Source organism: Callorhinchus milii, unplaced genomic scaffold (assembly GCF_018977255.1).
Source record: "Callorhinchus milii isolate IMCB2004 unplaced genomic scaffold, IMCB_Cmil_1.0 Scaffold24, whole genome shotgun sequence".
Taxonomy (NCBI): domain Eukaryota; kingdom Metazoa; phylum Chordata; class Chondrichthyes; order Chimaeriformes; family Callorhinchidae; genus Callorhinchus; species Callorhinchus milii.
The window spans coordinates 8,610,620-8,625,741 of record NW_024704765.1 but is presented as its reverse complement, the minus strand read 5'-3'; the positions used below and the strand labels follow the sequence as shown (position 1 = coordinate 8,625,741).

At 39.2% G+C, this 15,122-nt stretch overlaps 1 protein-coding gene across 2 annotated transcripts in view; it reads right to left on the bottom strand.

Annotated features, from left to right (window-relative positions):
• The window catches only part of prkcz (protein kinase C, zeta), a 126,194-nt gene that overhangs the window by 33,472 nt on the left and 77,600 nt on the right, over nt 1-15,122 (bottom strand). For both annotated transcript variants that reach the window (XM_042343535.1, XM_007902106.2), the window contains 7 exons: nt 8,398-8,495; nt 7,521-7,607; nt 5,200-5,335; nt 4,326-4,413; nt 3,999-4,118; nt 3,349-3,428; nt 1,059-1,148 (listed from right to left, as the gene is read on the bottom strand). In XM_042343535.1, the coding sequence (XP_042199469.1) occupies nt 1,059-1,148; nt 3,349-3,428; nt 3,999-4,118; nt 4,326-4,413; nt 5,200-5,335; nt 7,521-7,607; nt 8,398-8,495 (699 nt within the window). The remainder of the gene's footprint in view (nt 1-1,058; nt 1,149-3,348; nt 3,429-3,998; nt 4,119-4,325; nt 4,414-5,199; nt 5,336-7,520; nt 7,608-8,397; nt 8,496-15,122) is intronic.

Below are 15,122 nucleotides of genomic sequence, written 5' to 3'. Positions count from 1 at the left end.
AATGTTCTGTTGCTTTTCCAGGAATTTTTTTGTCAATATACCGACTGCGATTTAGAATGGTCTATTGAGAGGGTGAGAGAGAGAAACACACACACGGGTCTATTATGTAATATAGGGCAAGACTCCTACCCCATATTATAATGCAGTTTGGGATCCATAAAATTTGGACTTGTGATATTATGGATCTAAGAAAAATAATGGCTGCTAGTTCCACTTCCAGGGCATCAGGTTGCTGCTGTTCTGACATCCAGCCTGATTGGCTAGCCTCCTGTATTTTCGCAGTGCGGAGGAAGCCAGCTGCAATCGCCCACTCTCACAAATGTTTGTAGCAGTGTTTGTCGAGGGTGACTGAAGTCTATTACTTTCCAGCGCGGTACTTTATAACAGGATCGCCGTGCCCTGTATGTGTAAAACTATATGCAAATCGGGTTGCATAATACACCAGAAGTTAAGCATTTGTTAATGCATCTGTAGGTATATATGTAATTAAGTAATATAAATTATTGCAGCACCATATTACTAACACTGTGGCTGAGAACAGCTAACTCTGTACCTTCCCACTCTATAAAGCTCAGTACCACACCAGGCAAGCATCTACCCACTGAACCATCAAGATTATTATTACTACTATTACTATAAGAAGCTTGAACAGGTTTGTTCAAAGGAAAAATAAATCTGGCTCATTAATAGATTTTACTGGTCCAAAATCCAATTAAACTGGATCTCATCCACTAATCCAGTGTCACTTTACTTTGGACATTTAAATTAATAGTTCATTTACACACACATGCGCACACATACACGCACAAAGTTAAATATGACACCTATTTATTCAGGGTTTGAATAGATAAGTATTACCTCCACATACGCCAATTATATCAAAGTAATGCCTTTATCCTGTGTGAAATAAAGCAGCAACAACTCTCCACACGGTGTGTCACCACACAAGACACATGGTCTCATTATCTCTGAAAAGCAGGGCTTGGATGACCACATGCACATCGGCCCAACATAAACAGCAAATGACTGACAGTCCCTCAGAGAGATGAATTACTCACCAGATCCCAGTCTATGCTGCGGAAGAAAGTGTGAGACTGGATGTCTGCAAATCCTGTCTGCAAGTGGCACCCAAGTCGCTCTTTAGGGTCCTGTTTAGGATTACATGTATCACGATTAAGATGCATGGAAGTGATGGTGTTTGGCTGAACATTGCTATGACTATACAACCCACTTTCATTATATAATTCTCAGTTCTAACACTCATTATAAGTAAGGGTTTGTAAACGCTTTCAACCTTGGTTAGCTTAGCTTTTCAATGACTTCTGGAAAAGATGAGTAACAGAGCTACAAAATAGGTGGAAAAGGGAACGGCTGGCACTGTGGGATGAGGGGAGGAGGGGTTAGGAGTGGAGAACTAGTGCTGTTGGGAAATTTCCTCTCGTCTTAACCCGTAAAACCATTTTGTCTTAAAAATTTAAGGAAATTGAAAAATAGTCAGTCTTAAGAAGTGGATTCCTTATAAGAACGGCAGACAATTGACTCCCAAATTAAAATTGGATTTAACATTTTTTCACAATTCTGCACCAAATTAAATTTTAAGAAACAAATGGTCTCACGGGCTGAGACTCCGTGAATATTTGGGCCTCTGTTGCATATGTCAATGCTGACATATAGACAGCTTTCCCAAAAGAAAAGGACCATTGCTAGGTCCAAAAGGGGAGGACTTTGGAACACTCTCACTGGAGGCAAGCCACTATTCCCTCCTTTAATAATCCATTTCTCCAGCATCTGTTAAAGAGTCCAAAATTCCCAATTGGTTCAATTTGCTCAGAGCCTAATACATCCAGTTAATTATTTTGGACAGCATTAATGTAAGTTGAGTATTGTAGGAAACTAATTTGATACCTTACAAATACCTTTCCATTGTTTCTGCAAGGTCTTCGAATTTGAGATCAAAGGCCCAGAACAAGGTCAAGTTGTGCCCCAGAAAATTATCTGGCCTGATTAGAACAGCAAATAAAGTTAACTTGCAGCATAATACTCTTTTGAATTCAAGGAGCAACTCTGGTAAAGAGAACTAGACTAATAGATAATTAAGAAAGCAAAATTTTGCACAAGGCTTTTGCTGGTGACATAGCTCATTCCAAGCACATGAAGCAGAAGTTTTACTGAAAGATTTACACATCAATACAAACTTCAAAACAATTAATTCATACCCAAAGCAGAAAATCATCATGTATAACCTTGTAAAATTTGTTCTGGCGGTCCCAACAAAAAGTGATTGCCCATTTGAGAACCATGTTAGCATTGCCGCAGCACACCTGATAATAGTTAAAGCTCAGGACCTATTGAGGCCCGGAAAATTCTCATGGCCTGTAGACCATTATCTTCAAATTTAAGATTACGTAGAATTATGGAAAATTTTAATTCATTGTTAATTTTGAAGCTGTTTTTCTGCTTTTCTTCTTCTGCTGGATGTTATACGATGCCTCCCACAGCTGAATAGCCTTTCCATGACCAGTTAACAGAAACCTAATGACATCCATGGAACTCTACCCACCACTATGAATTGTGACCTTTAGTTAAACGAATATTTTATCTATTTCACGAGCACAAGCTCACAACAGACTTAAACAAAAGCTCTGCAAGATGTGAGAAACAGAGATATGAATAACGCTTTTGCCTAACTTTTCCGGGTAATTTAGCACGTGAGCGGTAACAGTTTTAGGAAAAGCATCTGTAGTGTAACACAATCAATTCAACGTCTACTTAAATAAACAATCAAATTATTTATTGATAGCCACAGTAATTCATGCAAAAACATTCCCACTGTGTAGAGGATATACGGAAGAGACTCCCAGAGAAAAAAATAGCAGTGAATGCTGTGTTGATTAACTCCTTCAAAAAGACAGCTGAATAAATATCTGGTCGTGGCTAGGATTGAAGTTATTGGAATAATTAAAGACTAAGATGATCAGATAAACTTTGGAACAATGGCAGTGGATGCACAGATAGATACCCGATGTCGTGCTGCTTGAGCATCAGAGAGAAGATGTTGCAGAACTTTCTGCAAGTTGTGTCAATGAGCCCAAGACAGAACTGATGATGCATTGTCCTTGCCTTTGATAGACCAAGTGATCTTTTCTCAATCTATGCCTTCTTATCCAGTGGCCAGTAAAGAACTGGGTTTTGGTGATGAGTTTGTCAAGTGGCATCAGCTTTACAAGTACCATTAGATCAGTCCTGTCTTTTCCCCTTTCCCAACTTACATTGATGTCTTTGGACTCTTGTGGGCAAGAGGCCATGATCTATTTAAAATCAAAGATTACACACTCATCAGTCTCTTACCTTATTTAAAAATCCCTTCAGAACACTGGCTGCTTTTACTGAAAGGGATCTGGGGATACGAATAGGCTTCTCCAGAATAACTGAGGATTAAAAATAAAATCTATTAGGTTAGATTCTAGTTCCTATGACCATAATTCCCAAATCATTTTCTCTTCTTCAAGTCTCTTACTTTCTTGCACGCTGCTGAGAATCATGTCTACATCAAAAAAACCAGAGAACGCTTATGGCATAGTAGGAGGCGCATTATCTTTGCTCATTTGGCTGAGCATTGGAGTTGAGGCCACAAGGTTCTTAAGGGCCTGAGATTCCTCCTGATCTCACTCTTAAGACCAATGACACAAAAATTCAAATTGTGCAGAACTGTGGAAAATTTTGAAATTCAGTCTTAATTTGAAAACCGATACTTTTGAAGAACGATGGCAAACCAGCTTCGAAATGAAGACTAAATGTAAATGTTTCCAAGATTCAGCGCACATTTAAATTTTAAGACAGTCTAAGGCGAGGTGGGAATTTAAGGCTTCTAGTGTCTACTCAGCCCATTACACTTTTAGGCTTTGGGTTGAATGGAGCAAAAAAATGGGGAGGAGGGGAGGATCATGCAAAGCATTGTGCAGAGATAGGAATAAAGCTTTTCCTTTTTGGCAGCTAACCTTGAAACAGGTAATCCTCTGTGTTCATGTCTGGATTGTCTGTGATAATGTCAAACGGTGATCTTCCAGCCATCATTTCGAACATCAACACTCCAAGTGCCCACCAGTCCACACTGAAGCCTGACAACGATAGAAGAGAACAATAAGCAATCTGCTTCACTAAAATAAAATCTCTCTCCCTTTCTCTGCTGCCTATACAAGTTGCCCTCATAATACACCATCACCACCGAAGTACAGCTTGGTGCTAGGTCACCGAGAAAGGCCATCAACATTGGCCTGTGTTGCATCAATACGATTATGTTAAGAATGCTTTATTGCAGTGCTCACCGTATTCTTCTCCTCTCAGTATCTCAGGAGCTATGTAGTTGGGTGTGCCACAGAAAGTGCTAGTAGTGTCACCAGGGCCAAGTCCTTCCTGTAGAGAAAACAGTTACGAAAGCTTCAGAACAGCACAAAAGCATAAATATTATGCAACATTAGCGCAAAAATAAATCTTCAGTTCTTAAAATACATTGATTGGTTTAATTGAATCGTCATTAGGCGATCCAGTAGATAACAGTGATATAAAATTTCATCTGAATGAGCTTTAAGTTATTCAGTATGACAAACCGAGTACTACAGCATTAAATAATGGAAACGTGTTTAACCAGGGTTGCAAATCTTCGAGGAGACGCTGAACACATACTTAACCAAGGTAAAACATGGTATGTACCAAAAGCACATTGAAAAAAAAATCAGAGTAGCATTGCTAAGGAAGGTTTGAAAGCAGACTGAGCTGCATTGTGTAATTCAATATTCATTGACATAAACAATTAATCAGCAGTTCCAAATTGTGCACACAGTGGAATGTAATATTCGTATGTTATAGAGTGAGGTAAATGGAGAAACAGATGGCTCACTGACAATTATTGAAAATATTAGTACTATTAATTGTACTCTGCAGTTTTGCAAATTAATTATGTTCTGCAAAACTAGCTGCTACATTTCTAAAGCTGAATATTAGTCAAAGTCAATAGTCATCTAAGTCATTGTCATCTACGTCAAAACCATACAAGTCTAGCAATTTCTTAAAAAGCTTCTCCTCTAAATATTGATCCCACAATTTATGACGATTCAATCAAAATCATCTGAATTTCAAAGCCATTTAAAAGCTTTCTGGATGATCGCATCTATACACTTCTATTACAGGTAGACATCGCACCTTGCACATTCCATAATCTGTTAACTTGATGTGACCGTCAGAGTCTAAGAGAACGTTGTCCAGTTTCAAGTCTCTGTATATGATTCCTCTCTCATGAAGAAAGTTCAGAGCAATACAAATTTCAGCAGCATAAAACCTACAAGAAGATAAACAGACTGGTAATTTCGGTAAAATTGCATCATAGCGCTACGACTGCCCTGCGAATTTCTCCCTCAACATTAGAAAATAATCTGAACAAAGTACTTCCCTACTGACAGTAAATTGTATGTCCGTAAACTGAACATTTATGTCAAATATCTAATTGGTTGTTGCATAACTTGTCCATTTCCCCTCATCTCGACCCACCAAAACTATATTCACAACAGCGCTGGACTATAAATCACGTCTAACGCAGCATAAAATAAATAAGGGCTGCATAACAGCAGATCCTAGCCAGCGGGTGCCAAGTAAGGCTGGCGTCGCAATCTGGACCCAGGTGCTCATAAGACAACCAAGCCAAGGAAGATAAAGTATTATTTGCACTTAATCAAAATGAATTCTTGCAAACGTTTAATTTTCACTTCAAACAGTGAATGCCTGTGAGAGGCCACTCGATTCAGACAATTTTCTTTATATCCTGTGAGGACACTGGGTGTACGTTGGTTGGCAGGACCTGTGCGCTCACCTTCTTTTGAGGACCTGGTGATCGATTGCCTGACACAAATCCTTTACTGGATCCATGATTTATCTACAAGTGGTATGACCTCTCTCTATGAAACAAGCCCACTGTTACCTCGGTTGTTCTATATTAACCCAAGGACAATTAATTTCACTTGTAATGCTACTTTTCTTTACCTGTGCAGTTCTCCCGTTTAAAGTCCTTTTCCAATATCTGATGCCTAACAATCCAGATCACTCTAAAGATAAAATTTTCTTTGGATTGTTCAGTATTATGTAATTTGAAAACATGACAAATAATGGAAATAGAGATTTTTGTTTCCATTACGTAAGTATCAGGATCCTTTGATGGTTTTCTGTTTGGCACCAAACCAAAACACACGCATATTTGTTACTTACCCAACCATTTACATGATGCTTTATATATTTGAGAATACTGGATGCCTTTCAGTGAGTTACAAGAAAGTAACCCAATAAAGAGGGTTCAAATACCATCACAAACCACAAGAGATAAGCTGAAGTTCAAGTTAGTCACAAGAACTTTCAAGCTCAGCTTATTCGCTTGTGTGAGCCATTCGTTACTGCTCGTGTTTGCTAAACAATTGATTTTTTCATCCACAAGAATTGGTTTTATTACGGTAAGAGGCAGAGCAAAAACTTGTCGTGCTTTTGATGTCTGGCCACTTGAAAGCACTGCAACGTGACTCACAACATCATATTTTGAGCTTCATTACTGTATTATTTTGACCAGTACATTACAAAAAAAGAAACAAAAAAGCCCTAATTCAGTATGTTTCCAACACCCACATTGTATTTCCAACCAAGCGGGAGACTGTTTTGCAAGTGAGGCAACTTCATCAACAGGTCAAGAACATGTTGGAATGCATAATCTCAGAAAACATTCCACTATCATGGCTGTTGTCAAATCCTGAGATGGATTCCAGGACTTAATTTTCCCAAATCACCATCTGTTTTAAGAATTCATATAAAAATAATAGAGACACTTCTCTTTAATAAAAAAAAACAATGTTAGAAATACTGGTCAATCAGGACTGAAAGAATGGTAATTTACAGTGTCTTAGTTGAGTCTGAAACTTTAACACAGCTTTCTCATTCAGCTGCTGGGTGTTGTGTCATGATGTGGGTGTCCACCATGTTACGCCTTTATTATAGATTTCAGCACGGAAAGTTTTTCGTTTTAGTTGTACAATCTATGGAGAGTTGCCTCCTATCCACTCCTTTCTACCTGCTAGAACTCAGCAAGTAACAGCAAGTCTCTGAAAGGCAAGCTGCACAGAAATGCAGTGCAATTATGAAATGATAATACTATGACTAGCCTGCAGAGTTCTAACAATGGAGCATAATTCATCTCGATGTCAAAAGTGCCAGACATCACACTGATTCCCATAACGGCTAGAAAGGCTTATGGACATACAGTAACAGACTTGACTAACAACGCACTAACTTCTCCAGAGATGGTTACAAGATGTTGACCTTTTTCCTCCCCACCCGCTCCAGTCAGCAATTCACATTGGCAGCAGGCCACTGTCAGACCTATTTGCCCCTCCAGTCACTCAGCCTTGCTCTACCAGCCTTGTTAATTTATACAATCCTGCTGCTTTCCGCTATTAATCTTAACAGGAAGATCTAGAAACTGCTTGTACCTGGCATGTTCCTCAGAAAGCTTCCTCTGCCGTTGCATATGAAACATGAGGTCGCCACCATTGACGTATTCTATAACAAGAAACAGCCTGAAATACACCATAAAGAATAAGATTCAAAACATGAAACTTGCAAAAACCTCCAAGAGCATTGTATTTCTACAATAAATGGGACAATTATACACTTTACTTTTGTTTTACATTTTAATTCAATAAAAATATTAAACTTCTGTAATTTCCAATGTTTACTGCATTATTCCAGAAGATGAATTATTCCCTTTTTAGTGCAGTTATGAAATAATTGCAGTAGCTTGAAGCCAAGTTGAACTAGTTACGATGCACAAAGTATATTCATTCCTACACTCCTCATTGAACAAAATATTCAACAGCTGACGACATTCAAATGAAGCAAGCGTTCAAATGAGTGTGTTGATATCCTGGTGAGGTTCCAAGCTGCCCAACATTCTCAATCTGTCACTCCTTCTCATTTCTTTTCTACCATAGAGGTATAGAATATATAGAGAAGAAGGAGCAATAAAAGGGCCAAAGTCATTTTACATCCACTCCTGGAAGAATCTCACTCTCTCTCTGCCAAACTACACTTTTTTCCTGTTCCAGGTCCCTTCAGAGGGCAAAATAAAGGTGAGAGAGAGAGAAAAAAAAAAGGTCAATTCAGAGGTAAACATTACTGTGGCAAGTTTCTTCCAAAGTCCTGAAGCTAACCGTGAGAGCTGAAGAGAGGTCTGAGCCATCATTGATACAAGAGTTTTCTTAATTAATCCCTCTATCCTTCTATTAATATTCGGCGTGGAACGCATTGTACTGCAACAAGAAACACAGAGAAGAAGCTTAGAAAATGTAATAAGTTTTAAGCTCTTACCTGCTTTCTGTTTGGAAACAAGAATGAAGACCGACAAGAAAGGGGTTACTGCAAGCCTGCTCAAACACATGTTTTTCTGTCTGCACCCAGTCAATATCCTGCAAAGGGAAAGATATGCACATTATACATCACCTTAGTGAGAAACCAAGGGACATGAATGCAAACTCTTAAAGAATGATTTGATTAAAAACAAGGTTTACTTTTTAATCCCTAGATGCCTCCCACCACCCAGTAATCAATCCTGATTTGTGAGAGGAAACAAAATCCATCTCTTACCCACTAAACTCTCTTCTTTTCACACTTTGCCCACCAGTGCATGACATTTCAACAGGTTTTAAATCAGTTTTTTCATAAAGGGATAATTTTAGGGCGTCAGAAGATAGGGATCCATTTATCTTAATTCTTCCTGCAGACTTAACAGCAGGGTTCAGCCTCATTTTAACATGATGTCCTGTTTCAATCCATTAGTATTCATTGAATATCAATGGTCAATTTACAATTGTAAATGATGTGCCATTTATACAAATAAAATTTGGAAAGGGAAAACAATATCAGACCCCTTTCGTTATTCAGATTGTGTATAATTAGAAGAAATATACTCTCCAGCCAAACTTAATTTCCTGAGGGAGGTAACTAAACCCGAGGTAAAACTTCCAACATAAACATAAAGACACCTCCAGGACTCTAACCTAGTAACTCAATGTTATTCTTTACACTATTCAATCATAAATAACCTACCCTCTTCAAACGATAGCACTGAACTGAAGAGCTCCAACTCCTGGCATCAATTCTGGTTGTGATTATCTGAATCATCTCTAATCACTGAGCTAAAGGTGTTAAGATGGCCATTTGGTCAATATTGGAATGCTATTTTGCAATTAATTAAAAATCAGGATGAATCTCACAGCACAATATTTCAACACTAGACTGACCCTCTAGTGGAGGACGTAGACATTTCAAAGCATGCCTTTGGGAATCAAATGTTTTTCGCTTTAGCTATATGCACTATCGACCCACTGAGTCAACAACTGCACCTGCGGCAGGGTAAATTTATTATGTCCACCTTTCCATCTAGTGAATGAGTACCTGACGACAACCAAGGCACTTTGCCTGAAGAGTGGACAAAGAACTGAAACCTTGCTTTTAGTGCAGCGTTTCAAAGCAGGAGAAAGAAAGTAGCTCCCAAGGACTGAACCTCATCCAGCTGGGGAGGGTTAGAAAGCAGTTTCCAGACTCGGAACCAGTTTAAAATTAAATGCGATGCTTCCCGGGGTGTTTGCTGTGAGTTTTGTTTGTTCCAGTCCTTTTTAAAAATTAAAAACAGCAGGACAGGATCAGCTACAGGTTGAGACAATGTTAAACTATACCAACAAGAATAAATATGCAACAAGGCTTTTGGTAAACAAGCTGCAATCACTAATTACCACTTTCTTCTTCTGTGTTTCTACAGTATGCAAAACAGACAAAAAGATCTTTGAACTGACAATTAAGGAAAATGTTTCACTTCAAAGACACAACAATAATGTGTGCGAGAGAGAGAGAGAGCACTCAGCTGACATTTTGGGGGAAAAAAGGGCAATATTCTCATATTGTTTGTTGAATTATGACAGCACCATTGCAGTCCCCTTTGATCTGGGTTGTCATACCTACCCGACCTGAAAAAACAATGCTCATTAAAAAAACAACACATCAAACTCTAAAACTACTCGAGGGCAATATGGAGAAGTGTATAAAATAGTAACAATCCTTGCATTGTTGTAGTGCCTTGTCGCATCAAAACTGCTCAAAAACGACTTCACAGGTAATTACTGTCAAGTGCAATGGTTGTTTTTGCACATAAGTGTGGCAGCCATTTGTGCAGAACAAGGTCCCACAACACATGAAAGTGAAAGACCAATTTATCTGATGAGCCAGGACACTGGGGGAAAAAAACTCTGCTCTTTTTTTGAATAAAGTCACAAAATCTTCAATCTCCACTCAATCAGTCAGATGGTATTTCCGTTGAAGTCATATCTGCAAAATGGCACTTTTGACAATACAACACTTTCCTATCACTACCATGGACTGTGAGCTCAAGTCTCAATGTGGTGTTTAACAGCCACTCCGCTTCAGAGGTGGGAATGCTACTGACTGTCAATGGCAAAAATACAATTTATGCAATAAGACTATTTACATTGACTGTCTATTAAGTATATTGATCTTCAGGACATAACCTGGTTATGCCCATTTGCTCATGGTGTTGAGAAAAAACAGCTACATAAAGAGCAGAGATTGGTTTGTATCCAGATATACCACTACTTGAATGTATTGGATGGTAAAGTGCTGCCCTGGGAAGCTAACTCATTCATTTTCTATTTTTATCAACCAGATTTTACTTCTCTCTCCTCCTCTCCCCCCACGCAGAATAAGGTTAATAAAATGATTCACTGTCAGTCTCACAACTGCATGACTACATGTTTGTAACAGCAAAACTAAACATGTAAACACGATCTCTATTCACTGCTTTATTCTTCCCAATGGAAATCGTAAACCACGTTCATTTATCACCTCCATCCTATACATTGATATGCTGCAATGTAGGTTCCAAAGTTCATCTACAAACTCTGGGGAAGTACTTTTTTGGGATCAGTCAGATATCCGACACTTGCGGAAACCAATCACCATGCTTAAGAACATCCAAACCAGACCAAAGAGTTCCACGTATGGATGCCAACTACGCATGGAAATTTCTGTGCGATTGGAAAGGAATGTACACACTTTGCCTGGAAAGATACACACCCTGCTTACTTAATTCTGGCAAGTATCAGCCTAGATTGGCGAGAGCCAAGGCTTGAGGAACCTCAGAGTGTGCTTTGGGGCACTGATGGAATAATGTCCACTCAATTGCCATCATGAGTATTGTCCGTCAAGCAACCATTCATCAAAAAACACCCCACCACTTAGGGCTTTGGTTTGCATGGTGGCAGAAGGGAGATGAGTGGACACAGGTGCTTAGCAAACAGTAGAAGGGAAAGAACTAAAATATTGCCAAAATTATTCCACGGTGATCGCATACAGCTCCCAGGGTAGGAGCAGGCTACTGGCCAATTTTTTCACTTCAAAAAAAACCTACAAAATATAATAATTAATGTAACCAAAAATGGTTTCTATTAACTTATAACCATGTGTTAAGCTTACGGAAATGAAGAAAGCCAATATTAACTGAGATGCTTCAGAAGGAATGTTGTCAACAGAGAATTTGACTCAAGGGAACACCCTTCAATGGACCAATGGAAAGAGAAGCATGTTTTAAGATCTCATTGGCTGTTCCCTTAGGCATTATGGAAATGCACAGAATGGTATCAGCTCTCATGCAGACAAGTGCTTGAAGGTGTTTGACATCAAAGTAAGCCCAGAAATGAACAGATGATATCCTAGGGTTTGACTATTGCAGTGGAGATGGAGGAGAGATAAAACTCAAGAAAACATTCCCAAAATGCAGTAATCTGATCTGTAATAAATCCTCAATTTGTTCTCTTTTGATAGGAACATAACAGAGCTGATTTATCATTGCACCTAACAGTTGCACAATTCCACAGTGGTGGCCTAAGAACAGCACAGCAATTCATCATCCTGTCAGTGCCAAGATTTCACAATAGAATTTATCTTTATATTCCGTCACTGTGACCTAATTTTAGGCATTTACACTGATATAAATTGTTTATTAACACCTATTTCCTGTTTAGTCTTGTGCTTTTTTGCAACATCAGTCAATTTTGGCTCATGTGTCTGACACATCACGGATACATTACTTTTTGTGCTGATGCGGCAGAGTACAGATATAACGTGAAACAGCAGCTTGCTGCATTCGCTGTTTCTGTCTGAAGGTTGTGCAGAAAAGTTCTGATCTGCAAAATTGAAATTCCCGTCTACAAGTTGAGCTGCCCATTTGTAAGACAGGCATAATAACAAAGATTGGAGGCACTGAATTCCTCAAATAATAGATTAATTCTTTAAACGTCTCTCGAAACATAATGCTTTTGGAAAACGAGTTCCACTTACAAGGCTACCTTTAATTAGACATATTGGTCTAGTGGTTACAACATGGCATGGCGCTGGGGAAGAGGCAATTAGCAGAGGAATGCAGAGCCCAACTACATCTTATGAGTTGGTTGGGTCAAGTGCACCGTGTCCCAGCTGTTTCTAGAGGCAACAGTGTCCACCAATCACACATTCATCTGATGAACATGCGTGACAACTCAATGCAAGCACAACCACTTAATTGCACAGCTTGTATTGGCTATAAGTTCACAACGAGAAGTTGTGAAGAGGGCTTTCAAGTTGTTTCTATTTAAAATGGAAACATCGCCCTGGAGTGGGGATGGCAACAACGGCGCTTTCAATGCAAGTTCTCCCAAGAGGTTATGGGGAGGAGGGGAAGAATGGTGCAATTATCTTATTTTTCGATTTGCAAAGAGAAGTACAGCACAGCATGTCCATGACTGGAGTTTCATTATCCACTAGGCTGAGAGGCGGAAACACAAATGTTATGCACCTTAAAATAGAGTTCTAGGCACAAAGTAATGTTCGGTCGACATTAGTAAACGACATTGACACTTTCAACAGCTTGTGGCCGTGTAAAGTGAAGGAAGGTTTCACGTGAATGGAATGAACCATCCCACATCTGCACAAGCTCCATCTTACTGAAATCTGTAAGACCACTCCCCAATGCCCCAAGAAATACAGGACTACTCAATATGCAGAGTTTGATTCAATGCTCACTTTTGCAAAACAGAGGTAAAAAAAAAAATTGGTCCCAGTCTGTTGGTTGTCCTTACGAGCAATTTGCTTGGATGTAATCAATACAGGAGCTTGAAAAATGAAGACAACGTGAAGAAGTTGCCATTGAAAGCTGCTATACCAGCAGTAAGTAGGTGGCAGTAAACAGCTCGATGCGATGCCAGTAGCAAGCTTTAGGATGGTCACATCTGCTTCTGTGCACACTGAGCACTGTGCTGACGGTGCAGGTAATATCATTTGTACGCACTAGCTGCTGGAAAATGCATGGTCTATTCCAGATGTGCACCCTCCTAAAACAGCTGGCACATCATCAGAACCATGAACAGTATAGCCAACTCTCATTATAACGCTTTCAGCTCACACTGGTAATACTGTGCCTTTGTTCTTCAGAAAAGTAGGTGCAATTAAAATGCAGGAGTTTTTTTTATTAACATTTTTAAAACATTATGTGATTTTGTAGAGCCCACAAAGAGCAGAACATGTAATGGCAATGTACTTTGATGCTCTTATTCTGGTTAGAACCCAATTGCACTGAGGCAGTTTTCTACCTTTTTTTTATTAGATGATAGAGATTAGCAGGAAACTATACGGGCACTGAACGGTTTGTTAAATAACTGTTCAGCTGTCCATTGAGTCGTGCAAATCCTGATCATAGGGAAGAAGCCCTCAACAACCCACATCCAAGCTTTCAGCAGCTTGCAACACACTGCACATGGCAACACAGCGCACTGCTGCATTTGGCCAGCTCCCAAATCCCAAGTTATGGCAGAAGGTCTTTACAGTACTCCTGTTATTACATTCCATCTCATTTGTATATTAGTGCTCCTCAAGACGCCGGATGGCAGTTTTGAAGGACAGAAAATGCTTCCTCTTCACAATGAGTGATGGCATCCAGGATTCCCAAGTCAGCAATGGCACAGGTCACATACCAACCAGTGGAGGCTCCCTGCACACCCTTACGTGGCTTGATAGCCGTGTTTACATATCCAACCTCAAGGACATAAACTAACTGCAGCAGAATGTCCATTATTTCTTTACTGTTTACTCTAACAGTCTCTCTGAATTGGAATGCCAAATTGGTCCCCATTGTGCTGAATTTAAACATGGCTCTCTGTTGGGAAACTACAAATGTTTAAGAGAAAAATACAGAGCAGCTAACCACAGTCTGCACAGTAAATAAACTATATTGAGAGATGGGCAACAATGTCACTTGGCCATATCATTTCTTGCGAATCAACTGTTGACTGTTTTGATAAAAATGCAATCATTATGTCACAGCGCATAGAAGGCATTAGTCTGCATTTCTGTTGAGGAACGTAAATAGATCTAAAACTGGATAAAAACACACAAGTCACAGGGATAATGTAGGAAAGAGACTAACTTCTGCACCCAACGAATAAAGTGGGTGCAAAGAAATCTTGAGTTTCTGCAAAGGGTGCATGCGCATCCATCCATTTTTAAATTGAAAAACATATTATTGCAGGCAAGAAATCAATTTCGCTCGGATATCTAAAATGTTATCAGAGCAGAAAGAAACAACTGATCTCTGTTGCACCAAACAGCTACATTTTCTAACAAGTGACACTTTATTAGAGATCATTAAATCAATCTGCATCCTGTAGATGTCTCCCCATATCCAATATTGTTCTTCCCACTATTTGTATGAGTTGGGAGGAGAGCAATTATGCAGAAATATATGGAGTGTCAGCTTAGACTAATGAGTTTAAAGTCCCGATATGAGGCTTGAATTCACAACCATCTGACTCAGACACGAGAGTGCTCCCAACTGAGCCAGATTGGCATTTAAAGTTCAAATTACTGGGCTCACTATTTCAGAGAACTTGAAGAGTTCTCGAATTTCAATTTAAAGAGATTTGGGAAATAAAGCTTCAAGTAACAGGTGACATCCAGTGGGATGATTTACACTGTAGATTCCTTCACGTTAA